The sequence below is a fragment of the Oncorhynchus gorbuscha genome, linkage group LG09 (assembly GCF_021184085.1).
Source record: "Oncorhynchus gorbuscha isolate QuinsamMale2020 ecotype Even-year linkage group LG09, OgorEven_v1.0, whole genome shotgun sequence".
NCBI classification, from domain to species: domain Eukaryota; kingdom Metazoa; phylum Chordata; class Actinopteri; order Salmoniformes; family Salmonidae; genus Oncorhynchus; species Oncorhynchus gorbuscha.
Window position 1 is genome coordinate 50246245 of NC_060181.1, and position 14124 is coordinate 50260368.

Below are 14124 nucleotides of genomic sequence, written 5' to 3' on the forward strand. Positions count from 1 at the left end.
CACACACATTACACACGGACTCTTGAGAACAGGACAGGGATGCATGCATACGCTCTTACACACTGACCCCAGAAGACAGGGACGACGCACATACAATACACACATAGCTGCCGAGGACACCCACAGACTGGCAGAAAGCCTAGACTTAGAGACAAACTAGCACACACACAATCTCCCTCCCAGCCGAACATTGTGTGACTGAAGATAGCGCACACACCAGATCTCCTTTTCAGCTGAACATGGTGTGACGACCAAGAACAGGCATGGCAGGATTCTACGATGACGGACAGACAACAGAGCCAATGCCGGATGACTACACCCCAGCCTGATCCAATCCAAAGATCCGATCTCCTAGAAATCAACCTACTTTGTTGTGTATATGAAGCTTGTACTCACTGTTAGCAAGGGTCCTTTTTGCTAGTCTCTGATGAGCTAACAGAGGGGCCCGTATATACGCTGTACCAGATATCTTTACTCTGAATAAACCTGTCGCTTGTCGTACAATCTACCACCTTGTCTGAATCGATCCTTAACCGGCTCACCCTTCTACATATCCTTTTATCAACACTAGCTAGGTTATCAACATGCAAACATAACATACTCTGGCAATATAGCTAGCTAAAGGCTTTTCGTAATTTAATAATATTATCTAACTTTTTCCACAAATATTTTTGAAATTTCGTCGAAAATATGTGTAGACAGACTACATTCCAAGTTATAATTTGGTCCTTACTTGCCTCATGGCCATTCCAGAGGAGAAAGATCAAGACAAAGTCTGTTGAAATGTTCCAAGCACAATTGACATTCAGAACTAGATTCAGCATGTCAGTCCAACATAATGATACTTTGAATATCATATTTTTAAATTGTTGGTTGTTACTTAGAAATATTTTTTCTAATTTAGCAGCATTATTATCTTGGATTTTTATTTGCAAATGAGTCTTTATCAACACAAATTAAGTATTATATTCCAAAATGTAAGGAAAACCAAAAACAAATAATTTTAAGAAAAAAATCATTGATTCCTTATGCAATATTTACTAAACCCGTGGGTCATTCTTTACAGTGTTATTGGGCAAAGTCAACAGCACGAAGGTCAAGAAGGTAGAGACAACAATACATCATACAAAGCAGCCACAACTGTCAGTAAGAGTGTCCATGATTAAGTCTTTGAATGAAGAGTGAGATAAAACTGTCCAGTTTGAGTGTTTGTTGCAGCTCGTTCCTGTCACTAGCTGCAGCGAACTGAAAAGAGGAGCGACCCAGGGATGTGTGTGCTTTGGGGAACTTTAACAGAATGTGACTGGCAGAACGAGTGTTGTATGTGGAGAATGAGGGCTGCAGTAGATATCTCAGATAGGGGGGAGGGAGGCCTTAAGAGGGTTTTATAAATAAGCATCAACCAGTGGATCTTGCAACAGGTATACAGAGATGACCGGTTTAGAGAGGAGTAGAGCGCAGTGATGTGTCCTATATGGAGCATTGGTGGCAAATCTGATGGCCAAATGGTAAAGAACATCTAGAGCACCCTTACCTGCCGATATATAAATTGTCTCCGTAATCTAGCATGGGTAGGATGGTCATCTGAATCAGGCATAGTTTGGCAACTGGGGTGAAAGAGGAGTGATTACAAGAGGAAACCAAGTCTAGATTTAAACTTAGCCTGCAGCTTTGATATGTGCTGAGAGAAGGACAGCACCATCTAGCCATAATCCCAAGTACTTGTATGAGGTGAGTACCTCAAGCTCTAAACCCTCAGAGGTAGTAATAACACCTGTGGGAAGAAGGGCTTTCTTACCAAACCACGTGACCTTTGTTTTGGAGGTGTTCAGAACAAGGTAAGGGTAGTGTCACTTTTGTTTAGAGATGGATTGGACCAAAGTGCAGCATCGTAGGCGTACATTTTACTTTAATTTAAATGACACTGGGGGAAGAAAAAAAAAAAAAAAAAACTAGCGTAACTCTACATGCAGTGCAGAAAGCAACTACACACAAACAAGATCCCACAAACTAAAGGTGGAAAAAAGGCTGCCTAAGTATGATCCTCAATCAGAGACAACGATAGACAGCTGCTTCTGATTGGGAACCATACCCACCCAAATCACACCCTGACCTAACCAAATAGAGAAATAAAAAGGCTCTCTAAGGTCAGAACGTGACAGGTAGAGAAAGCTTGATGGACACTAAGGAAACTTTGTTGTAGAGCATTTAACACACAATTTGGGGAGGGGCCAGCTGAGTATAAGTCTGTATCATCTGCATATAAATGGATGCGAAGAGCTTCTTACTGCCTGAGCTATGTTGTTGATGTCAATTGAGAAAAGAGTGGGGCCTAGGGTTGAGACAGCAGATTTTCTGACTTTATACACTGCACTCTTTGAGAGAGGTAGTTAGCAAACCAGGCCAAAGACCCCTCAGAGACACCAATGCTCCTTAGCCGGAACACAAAAATGGAATGGTCTACCATATCAAAAGCTTTGGCCAAGTCAATCAAAATAGCAGCACAATATTGCTTAGAATCAAGGGCATTGAGGACCTTTAAGGTTGCAGGGACACATCCATAACCTGAGTAGAAACCAGATCAGCCAGTCAGTTGATTATTGACAAGCTTTTCCAACACTTTTGATAAACAGGGCAAACTAGAAATAGGCCTATAACAGTTAGGATCAGCTTGATCTCTGCCTTGAAATAAAGGATGAACTGTGGCTGCCTTCCAAGCAATGGGAAGCTCCCCAGAAAGGAGAGACAGGCTTTGCGATGATAGGGGCAGCAACCTTAAAGAAGAAACGGTCTAAAGTTTGGGGTCAAGTTTAAGGAGCTCCTTTAGCACCTCGGACTCAGTGACTGCCTGCAGGGTGAAACTTTGTAGCGGGGCAGGGGAAAAAGAGGGAGAAGCATCGGGGATAGTTGCATTAGAAGGGGTGGGAGATGAGGAAAGGTTGGATGGGCAAGGAGGCATGGCTGAGTCAAATAGGAATCCTGACTTAATGAAGTGGTGATTAAAGACCTCAGCCATGTGCTTCTTGTCTGTAACAACCACATCATCAACATTAAGGGACATGGGCAGCTGTGAGGAGGAGGGTTTATTCTCCAGGTCCTTAACCGTTTTCCAGAACTTCTTGGGGTTAGACCCACAGAGAGAGAACTGCTCCTTAAAGTAACTAACTTTGGCCTTCTGGATAGCCTGAGTGCACTTATTTCTCATTTGCCTGAACGATAGCCAGTCAGTCTAAGTATGCATGTGCCAAGCTTTTCACCAAATGCAATTCCTGAGGTGGAGTAACTCTGCAAGATCACGGTCGAACCAGGGTCTGAACCTGTTTTTAATTCTCATTCTCACAGGGGCGTGTTTGTTAACAATAGCACTGAAAATAACAAAAAAGAAGGTCCAAGCTTCTTCGACAGAGGGGATCAAGCTGAAGCTATATCATTTTACAGAGGCCAGTTCATGCTTGCTTCAGGCTTGCTCATTAAAGTTTTGTAGCAAGCGTCTATGACAAATCAGGACAGGTTGTTTCACTCGCAGGCCTTACAAACACAGGCTGTAAAACAGTGATCACTAAGGTCATTACAGAAAACACCAGACTGATACCTATCAAGATTATTTGTAAGGATAACATTGAGGAGAGTAGCCTTTTCTAGGTGTTTGGAGTCATACCTTGTGGGATTGGTGATAATCTGAGTAAGATTTAGGGAGTCCCAATGCTTTAGGACTTGGTCCCGTGGTTTAAGCATGTCCCAGTTTAGGTCACCTAGCAGGACAAATTCAGACTTAGTGTACGGGGCAAGGAGAGAGCTTAGGGCATGTAGGGTACAGGCCGGTGCTGATGGAGGACGATAGCACCCAGCAACAGTCAACAAAGAGCTATTTGAAAGTTTATAGCTTAAAACCAGCATATCAAATTGTTTGTGGACAGACTTTGTGGAGACAACCGAGCACTGAAGGTGATCCTTGGTAAAGATTGCCACTCCCCCACCTTTGGAAGATATGTCTTGCAGAAAAAGGTTATAAACAGAAAGGTTAACATCAATATTCAAAACACTCTTCCTTAACCACGTCTCAGTAATGACTAACACATCTGGATTGGAGCTGTGAACCCACACTTTCAATTGATCCATTTTAGGTTATAAGCAGAAATCAGAAATCAGTGAAGCAGATATCAGAGCGCAAGTCAGAATTGGGGCTAGCAACAGTAGGTGGGCCAGGGTGAACATGCACATTTCTAGATATCATCAACAGTAATAGAATCAAGGCACGGCATAGTACAGGGAGAGCTCTGCAGTGCTGATTTATGACATCTGCATGTGCATCAGACGGCAACAAGATCATATTGTACAGCAATTTAATCAGGTAACATGAATACAAAGGACAGTGAGGCGGCAGGTAGCCGAGTAGTTAAGAGTGTTGGGCTAGTAACCGAAAGGTTGCTAGATTGAATCCCTGAGCTGACAAGGTAAAAATCAGTTGTTCTGCCCCTGAACAAGGCAGTTAACCCACTGTTCCTAGGCCGTCATTGAAAATAAGAATGTATTAAATTGCCTAGTTAAATAAAAGTTAAATAAAAACAAAGACTATTGAAATGCTACATGTTAAAAAGGTGGACGTTGTATTTTTATTGATATGGTAAAAAAAATTGTACAGCACAAGAGGAGAAGTAGAAGAAATTTGATTGCTGCTGAACGTTTTTTGGGTGTTGTGATTTCACAGCCGAAGCCAGTGCAGGAAATCCTGTCAGTGAATGTTCCGCCATCACAGGCCCCTGAGCTTGTGTATGGATGTATTTAGCAGTGGACTGTGATTGAAGAGGTGGGATGGTTTTTCTTAGTTGAAGTGTTTAATTTTGTATTATGTCGTTTTTCCCATAATGTTTTTTTTGTCTTATTCAATACCCCGTCCAGCTGGTGGTGGTAATGCAACATTAACATTGGATACCAACCGCCCTTAAACCCCATCGAAGAAGAAACATTGATCACTTCTCTTGAACATGGTTTCGTCTTTTTGGAGAGATGTCGTAGGGGTTGGTCTATTTGCCCTGGCTCATGCTGCTTTCTCAGCGGCACAACGTAAGTGCGATACAATAAGATACACATATCTGGCCTTTTATTTAGCTGTTTAGATCAAAATACACAGTCAGATATCAACCATGCAGTGTACTGCGGCCTGTTATAACTAGCGCGTGCTAGCTAACTTTCGTTAAAGATAAACCAAACCAGTTTATCAAGCGATTAAGAATTATCCTTAAACCAGATGGCTAACTACTAGCTAGCGATTTAGCATGTCATATTATTGGCATAGTATGCAGCTAGCTGGTACCGTCGGGACAGAACATGTTTTAGTTCACAGACACGTTTATGTGTCCCAAAGCTACTGACGTTACAGTAGCTAGCTAGCTAACAATGTATGCTGCCAACGCGGTCTGTTTTGCCGTACGTAACTTTCACGTATTCAAGTGAAAACAAGGAATTTTACTGCAAGGGGAAAAAGACAGGGAATCAAGAACTGCGGGATGAATCTGATTAATACAAATAGCACCGAGGCAGTATTCCAATGCAATCTACGTATGTACTATGTGAGAATTTACACCAGATCAGCTAGAATTGAATGTAAAAAAGTTCATACACTACCGTTCAGAAGTTTAGAAATGTCCTTGTTTAAAAAAAAAGAAAAGCGCATTTTTTTGTCCATTAAAATAACATCAACTTGATCAGAAATACATTGTAGACATTGTCAATGTTGTAAATGACTATCGTAGCTGGAAACGGCACATTTTAAATACAAATTCAAGCTATTTTTATGGAATATCTACATAGGCCCATTATCAGCAATCATCAATGACACGTTGTGTTAGCTAATTCAAGTTTATAATTTTAAAAGGCTAATTGATCATTATAACCTTTATGCAATTGTTCACACAGCTGAAAACTGCTGTTCTGATTAAAGAAGCAATAAAACGGGTCTTCTTTAGACTGAGTATCTGGAGCATCAGCATTTGTGGGTTCGATTACAGGCTCAAAATGGCCAGAAACAAAGACCTTTCTTCTGAAACTCGTCAGTCTACTATTGTTCTGAGAAATGATGGCTATTCCATGCGAGAAATTGCAAAGAAACTGAAGATCTTGTACAACGCTGTGTGCTACTCCATTCACAGAACAGCGATAACTCTCTAACCAGAATAGAAAGAGGAGTGGGAGGTCCTGGTGCACAACTGAGCAAGAGGACAAGCACATTACCGTGTCTAGTTTGAAAAACAGGATGCCTCACAAATCCGCTACTGGCAGCTTCATTAAATAGTACCTGCAAAACACCAGTCTCAACGGCAACAGTGAAGAGGCGATGCTGGCCTTCCGGGATGCTGACCTTATAGGCACTGTCTGTCAATAATCCAGTGTAAATAAAATACAATGTACAGTAGAAATATTATGAGCTATGTCGGTTTAATATCTATAGCGTGGGACAGCATTGGCTTTGTGTATGTGTTTGTGAGTATGTAGTGTGTGTGATAGCTTGTGTGTTTTGTGTGAGTAAGCATCACCTGGTAGACGGCTAGCGATAGCTGTTCAACAGTGATGGCCTGGTAATACAAGCTGTTTTTTAGCCTCTCGGTCTGAGCGAAGATGCAGCTGTCCTGTCTCTGTTGGGCAATAGCTGAGTGAACAGTCAGTGGCTCGGGACAGTCGGGTGGCTGAAGTCCTTTATGATCTTCTTGGCCTTCCTTTGACACCATGTGCTGTAGATGTCCAGGAGGGCAGGCAGCATTGTGATGCGTTGGGCTGCCTGCACCACCCTCTGGAGAGCTGTGTGGTTGAGGGCAGATTAGTTGCCGTACCAGGCGGTGATGCAGCCTGACAGAATGCTCTAATGGTGCAGCTGTAGAGTTTGAGGGTCTTGGTGGCAGTGTTGTGTTCGAGACCACCTAAACTGAGACTGATTCAAGTCAGAACCGGGAGACCGGCTAGGGGTCTGAGACTTCCCCCAGTCACCACTTATTAATAGTGAGCATGCAACTTTCAAACAATGTACCCCACTCTTCCCTACCAGCGAGTCAAGGAAATTCTGATGAACTTGAGGATATTTTTCAACGAAAGTAAAGAACAGTAATGTTACAAGTAAAGTAGGAAGCCCAGGTCTCAATAGACAATAAGATATTGTGTCGTGAAGGAGTGTGACTACATTAGCCTGGCGAAGTGGTTTTATGGGCTGGCTGAATGGGAGCTGATAATTATTCGTTTTCACTCTACTGGTCTCGGTAAGAAATGACTAGTTGTCATTTTCTGAGACCAAGTCAAGACAGGGTAAAAATGTATCCAACACAGAGACAAAACCGAGACCGGTCTCGAGTACTACACCACTGGTTAGGGGCCATGGCTAATTTTTTTAGCTGCCTGAGGTTGTAGAGGCATTTTTGTGCCTTCACCACGATGTCGGTGTGGCGAGACAATTTCAGGTCCTCAGTGATGTGCACACCGAGGAACGTAAAGCTTTTGAATAGAGGTCGACCGATTTATGATTTTTCAACGCTGATACCGATTATTGGAAGACAAAAAAAAGGCTGATACCGATTAATCAGCCAATTTTTAAAAATGTGTGTGTGTGTATATACAAATTTTTGTAATAATGACAATTGCTACAATACTTAACGAACAATGACCACTAATTTTAACTTAATATAATACATTGTGGGCTTTTGGATGGGTGTTCTTAAGGTGATTCCACAGGTTGGTGGTATTTCTTGATTTAGCCGTTGCTGACCCCATGCTTGTCCTTATCACAAACAAGACTTGCTTTCCCTGGTGCCAATTCCATGTAATAGTCCCACACTGGTCCTCTGCTTTTCTCTGCCATCTGTAAAACACGCACAGAGCTCTGAAGTGACAATGATACTGGAGAGTTTTTAGATTAACTTAAAATAAGGTCTGTGTTTTGTGTATGCTTATAACACCTTGCCAATTTTATAACTGTGTAGATATCCATAGGACAAGGTAACTCTGATCAATATTGGCTAAATATAAGCGAAGATCTTTTTTTTTTTTTGTAGAGTAGATTTATGAAAATATTTTGACAAACGTTACCTTATCCTAGTGAGATTTACACTGGTATCAAAACGCCTAGGCGGTTTAAGCCTGCACAAAACACAGACCTTATTTGAATTAGATCAAAACCTTCTCTATGGAAGACATGAATGGTAAAATAACGAAGGAACCCCTTCAAGTTCAGCCGCAAGTTATTACAGAAATTATAACGCATCGACTATTTCTCTCTAAACCATATACCTTTGACTATTACGAGCCTGCTGCTGCCTACCACCCCTCAGTCAGACTGCTCTATCAAATATTAAATCATAGACTTAACTATAATAAACACACAGAAATATGAGCCTTAGGTCAAATCCGGAAACTTATCACCTCAAACAAAATGTTTATTCCGTTCTGTAATTTTTCTAACGGGTGGCATCCATGTGTCTAAATATTCCTGTTACATTGCACAACCTTGAATATTGTGTAAAATTCTGGCAAATTAGTTCGCAAAGAGCCAGGCAGCCCAAACTGTTACATAAACCCTGACTCTGTGTGCAATGAACGCAAGAGAAGTGACACAATTTCACCTGGTTAATATTGCCTGCTAACCTGGAATTATTTTGGTTAAATATGCAGGTTTAAAAATATAGAATTGTGTATTGATTTTAAGAAAGGCATTGATATTTATGGTTAAGTACACATTGGAGCAACGACAGTCGTTGATTGATTGTTTTTTATAAGATAAGTTTAATGCTAAGTTTGCAACTTACCTTGGCTTACTGCATTCACGTAACAGGCAGTCAGTCTCCTCGTGAGGCAGGTGGTTAGAGCGAAGGACTAGTTAACTGTAAGGTTGCAAGATTGTATCCCCAAGCTGACAAGGTAAAAATCTGTCGTTCTGCCTCGTTCCTAGGCCGTCATTGGAAATAAGAATGTGTTGTTTAACTGACTTGCCTAGTTAAATGAAGGTGGAATTTTTTTTATACAAATAATCGGCGCCCAAAAATACCGATTTTCGATTGTTATGAAAACTTGAAATCGGCCCAAATTAATCGGCCATTCCGATTAATCGTCCGACCTCCACTTTTGACCCTATCCACTGCGGCCCTGAGGATCGGGTGTGATTTCTCTTCTGTCTCCTGTAGTCCAGGATAAGCTCCTTCGATTTGTTAAGAGAGAGGTTATTTTCCTGGCTCTGACCTACTCCCTGTAGTCCCTCGTTGTTAGTATTCAGGCCTACCACTCTTGTGTAGTCAACAAACTTGATTGAGGAACAGCTGGGAGCAGGAACGGAACGACAGAGAGAAGAGAGAGCGAGAGAGTGAGAGAGGGAGGGGGAGAGAGAGGGATAGAACCAAACAAGACCAGCAGAGGGAAACGAATAGCATGGGGAGCACAGGGACAAGACATGACAATAAATGACAAACATGACAGTACCCCCCACTCACCGAGCGCTCCTGGCGCACTCGAGGAGGAATCCTGGCGGCAACGGAGGAAATCATCGATGAGCGAACGGTCCAGCACGTCCCGAGACGGAACCCAACTCCTCTCCTCAGGACCGTAACCCTCCCAATCCACTAGGTATTGGTGACCCTGTCCCCGAGAACGCATGTCCATAATCTTATGTACCTTGTAAATAGGTGCGCCTCGACAAGGACGGGAGGGGGGAGGGAAGACGAACGGGGGTGCGAAGAAAGGGCTTAACACAGGAGACATGGAAGACAGGGATGGACGCGACGAAGATGTCGCGGAAGAAGCAGTCGCACAGCGACAGGATTGACGACCTGGGAGACACGGAACGGACCAATGAACCGCGGAGTCAACTTACGAGAAGCTGTCGTAAGAGGAAGGTTGCGAGTGGAAAGCCACACTCTCTGGCCGCAACAATACCTTGGACTCTTAATCCTGCGTTTATTGGCGGCTCTCACCGTCTGTGCCCTGTAACGGCAAAGTGCAGACCTCACCCTCCTCCAGGTGCGCTCACAACGTTGGACAAACGCTTGAGCGGAGGGAACGCTGGACTCGGCAAGCTGGGATGAGAACAGAGGAGGCTGGTAACCCAGACTACTCTGAAACGGAGATAACCCGGTAGCAGACGAAGGAAGCGAATTGTGAGCGTATTCTGCCCAGGGGAGCTGTTCTGCCCAAGACGCAGGGTTTCTGGAAAGAAAGGCTGCGTAGTATGCGACCAATCGTCTGATTGGCCCTCTCTGCTTGACCGTTAGACTGGGGATGAAACCCGGAAGAGAGACTGACGGACGCACCAATCAAACGACAGAACTCCCTCCAAAACTGTGACGTGAATTGCGGGCCTCTGTCTGAAACGGCGTCTAACGGGAGGCCATGAATTCTGAATACATTCTCAATAATGATTTGTGCCGTCTCCTTAGCGGAAGGAAGTTTAGCGAGGGGAATGAAATGTGCCGCCTTAGAGAACCTATCGACAACCGTCAGAATCACAGTCTTCCCCGCAGACAAAGGCAGACCGGTAATGAAGTCTAAGGCAATGTGAGACCATGGTCGAGAAGGAATGGGGAGCGGTCTGAGACGACCGGCAGGAGGAGAGTTACCCGACTTAGTCTGCGCGCAGTCCGAACAAGCAGCCACGAAACGGCGCGTGTCACGCTCCTGAGTCGGCCACCAAAAGCGCTGGCGAATAGACGCAAGAGTGCCTCGAACACCGGGATGACCAGCTAACTTGGCAGAGTGAGCCCACTGAAGAACAGCCAGACGAGTGGAAACAGGAACGAAAAGGAGGTTACTAGGACAAGCGCGCGGCGACGCAGTGTGCGTGAGTGCTTGCTTAACCTGTCTTTCAATTCCCCAGACTGTTAACCCGACAACACGCCCATAAGGAAGAATCCCTCGGGATCAGTAGAAGCCACAGAAGAACTAAACAGACGGGATAAGGCATCAGGCTTGGTGTTCTTGCTACCCGGACGGTAAGAAATCACAAACTCGAAACGAGCGAAAAACAACGCCCAACGAGCTTGACGGGCATTAAGTCGTTTGGCAGAACGGATGTACTCAAGGTTCTTATGGTCTGTCCAAACGACAAAAGGAACGGTCGCCCCTCCAACCACTGTCGCCATTCGCCTAGGGCTAAGCGGATGGCGAGCAGTTCACGGTTACCCACATCATAGTTGCGCTCAGATGGCGACAGGCGATGAGAAAAATAAGCGCAAGGATGAACCTTATCGTCAGACTGGAAGCGCTGGGATAGAATGGCTCCCACGCCTACCTCTGAAGCGCCAACCTCGACAATGAATTGTCTAGTGACGTCAGGAGTAACGAGGATAGGAGCGGACGTAAAACGTTCTTTTAGAAGATCAAAAGCTCCCTGGGCGGAACCGGACCACTTAAAACACGTCTTGACAGAAGTAAGAGCTGTGAGAGGGGCAGCAACTTGACCGAAATTACGAATGAAACGCCGATAGAAATTAGCGAAACCTAAAAAGCGCTGCAACTCGACACGTGACCTTGGAACGGGCCAATCACTGACAGCTTGGACCTTAGCGGAATCCATCTGAATGCCTTCAGCGGAAATAACGGAACCGAGAAAAGTAACGGAGGAGACATGAAAAGAGCACTTCTCAGCCTTTACGTAGAGACAATTCTCTAAAAGGCGCTGTAGAACACGTCGAACGTGCTGAACATGAATCTCGAGTGACGGAGAAAAATCAGGATATCGTCAAGATAGACAAAAACAAAAATGTTCAGCATGTCTCTCAGAACATCATTAACTAATGCCTGAAAAACAGCTGGCGCATTGGCGAAGACAACGGCAGAACCGGTACTCAAAATGCCTAACGGGTATTAAACGCCGTTTTCCACTCGTCCCCCTCTCTGATGCGCACGAGATGGTAAGCGTTCACGAAGGTCCAGCAGTAAAGCACCTGGCTCCCTGCAGAATCTCGAAGGCTGATGACATAAGGGAGCTGAATGCGGTCATAACCGTTATGTCATTCAGCCTCGATAATCACGCAGGGGCGCAGAGTACGTCCTTCTTCTTAACAAAGAACCCCGCCCCGGCCGGAGAGGAAGAAGGCACTATGGTACGGCGTCAAGAGACACAGACAAATAATCCTCTCGAGAGCCTTACGTTCGGGAGCCGACAGAGAGTATAGTCTACCTCGAGGAGGTAGTCCCCGGAAGGAGATCAATACTACAATCATCGACCCGGTGAGGAGGGAAGGGAGTTGGCTCGGGACCGACTGAAGACCGTGCGCAGATCATGATATTCCTCCGGCACTCCCTGTCAAATCGCCAGGTTCCTCCTGGAAGTAGGGACAGAAGAAATGGGAGGATGGCAGACATTAAACACTTCACATGACAAGAAACGTTCCAGGATAGGATAGAATTACTAGACCAATTAATAGAAGGATTATGACATACAAGCCAGGGTGACCCAAAACAACAGGTGTAAACGGTGAGCGGAAAATCAAAGACATAGTCTCACTGTAGTTACCAGATACTGTGAGAGTTAAGGTAGTGTCTCAAATTTGATACTGGGAAGATGACTACCATCTAAGGCAAACATGGGCGTAGGCCTGTCTAGCAGTCCTGAAAGGAATGTTATGTTTCCGAGCCCATGCTTCGTCCATGAAACAACCCTCAGCCCCAGAGTCAATCAAAGCACTGCATGTAGCACCCGAACCGGTCCAGCGTAGATGGACCGACATAGTAGTACAAGATCTAGATGAAGGGACCTGAGTAGTAGCGCTCACCAGTAGCCCTCCGCTTACTGATGGGCTCTGGCCTCTTACTGGACATGAAATAACAAAATGTCCAGCAACTCCGCAATAGAGGCACAGGCGGTTGGTGATCCTCTGTTCCCTCTCTTTATTCGAGATGCGAATCCCTCCCAGCTGCATGGGCTCAGTCTCAAAGCCAGAGGAGGAGATGGTTGCGATGCGGAGCAGGGAAACACCGTTGATGCGAGCTCTCTTCCACGAGCCCGGTGACGAAGATCACCCGTCGTTCTATGCGGATGGCGAGAGCAATCAAAGAGTCCACATCTGAAGGAACCTCCCGGGAGAGAATCTCATCCTTAACATGCGTGGAGTCCCACTCCAGAAAACTGAGCGAGCAGCGCCGGCTCGTTCCACTCACTAGAGGCAGCAAGAGTGCGAAACTCAATGGAATAATCCGTTATGGACCGTTCACCTTGGCATAAGGAAGCCAGGGCCCTAGAAGCCTCCTCACCAAAAACTGAACGGTCAAACCCGAATCATCTCCTCTTTAAAGTTCTGGAATCTGTTAGAGCCCAATCAGCCCTTGCCTCCCAGATAGCTGTGCCCCATTCTCGAGCCCGGCCAGTAAGTGAAATGGCGTAAGCAACCGAGCTCTCTCTAGAAGTATGTGTGGGGTTGGAGAGAGAACACAATCTCACACTGCGTGAAAGGAGCGGCTACTCAGTGGGCTGCCCGGAGTAGCAAGGTGGGTTATTAACCCTGGGTTCTGGAGGCTCGGCAGGCCAGGGAGTAACAGGTGGCACGAGACGTAGACTCTGGAACTGTCCAGAGAGGTCGGAAACCTGAGCGGCCAGGTTCTCCACGGCATGGCGAGCAGCAGACAATTCCTGCTCGTGTCTGCCGAGCATGGCTCCTTGGATCTCGACGGCAGTGTAACGAGCGTCTGAAGTCGCTGGGTCCATTCCTTGGTCGGTTCCTTCTGTCATGCAGGTGAAGGAGGACCCAAACGCGACTTAACAGAAACAGAGTTTATTAATGTTCAAAACCGAATAACTGAAATCCTCTAGATTAGTAGAGGGGAAAACAACTGGAGAAGCGGCCACAGACTGCAGGTCGCTTCGGGTAGGCGCAGGCCGTAGTCAACTGGAGACACCTGCTCACACGCAGCGTCTGAAGAAGGCACAAAACACGACAGGACAGGGTGATACACAATCACGGCAAAAACACGACAGGACAGGGCGAAACGCAATCACAGCATGGTGAATACAAAACAAGGAACCGACGGAACAGGAACGGATCACAAAGGAATAAATAGGGACTCTAATCAGGGGAAAGGATCGGGAACAGGTGTGGGAAGACTAAATGATGATTAGGGGAATAGGAACAGCTGGGAGCAGGAACGGAACGACAGAGA

General features: G+C 45.3%; 1 protein-coding gene across 3 annotated transcripts in view; it reads left to right on the plus strand.

Annotated features, from left to right (window-relative positions):
• Positions 1–4682: 4682 nt before the first annotated feature.
• LOC124042857 (ER membrane protein complex subunit 5-like) overlaps positions 4683–14124 on the plus strand; it is a 46572-nt gene continuing 37130 nt past the window's right edge. For 2 of the 3 annotated variants that reach the window (XM_046360991.1, XM_046360989.1), the window contains exon 1: positions 4760–5064. In XM_046360991.1, the coding sequence (XP_046216947.1) occupies positions 4986–5064 (79 nt within the window). In that variant the 5' untranslated portion in view covers positions 4760–4985. Of the gene's footprint in view, positions 5065–14124 lie in introns of all 3 variants that reach the window. The other variant, XM_046360990.1, reaches the window with a different exon arrangement.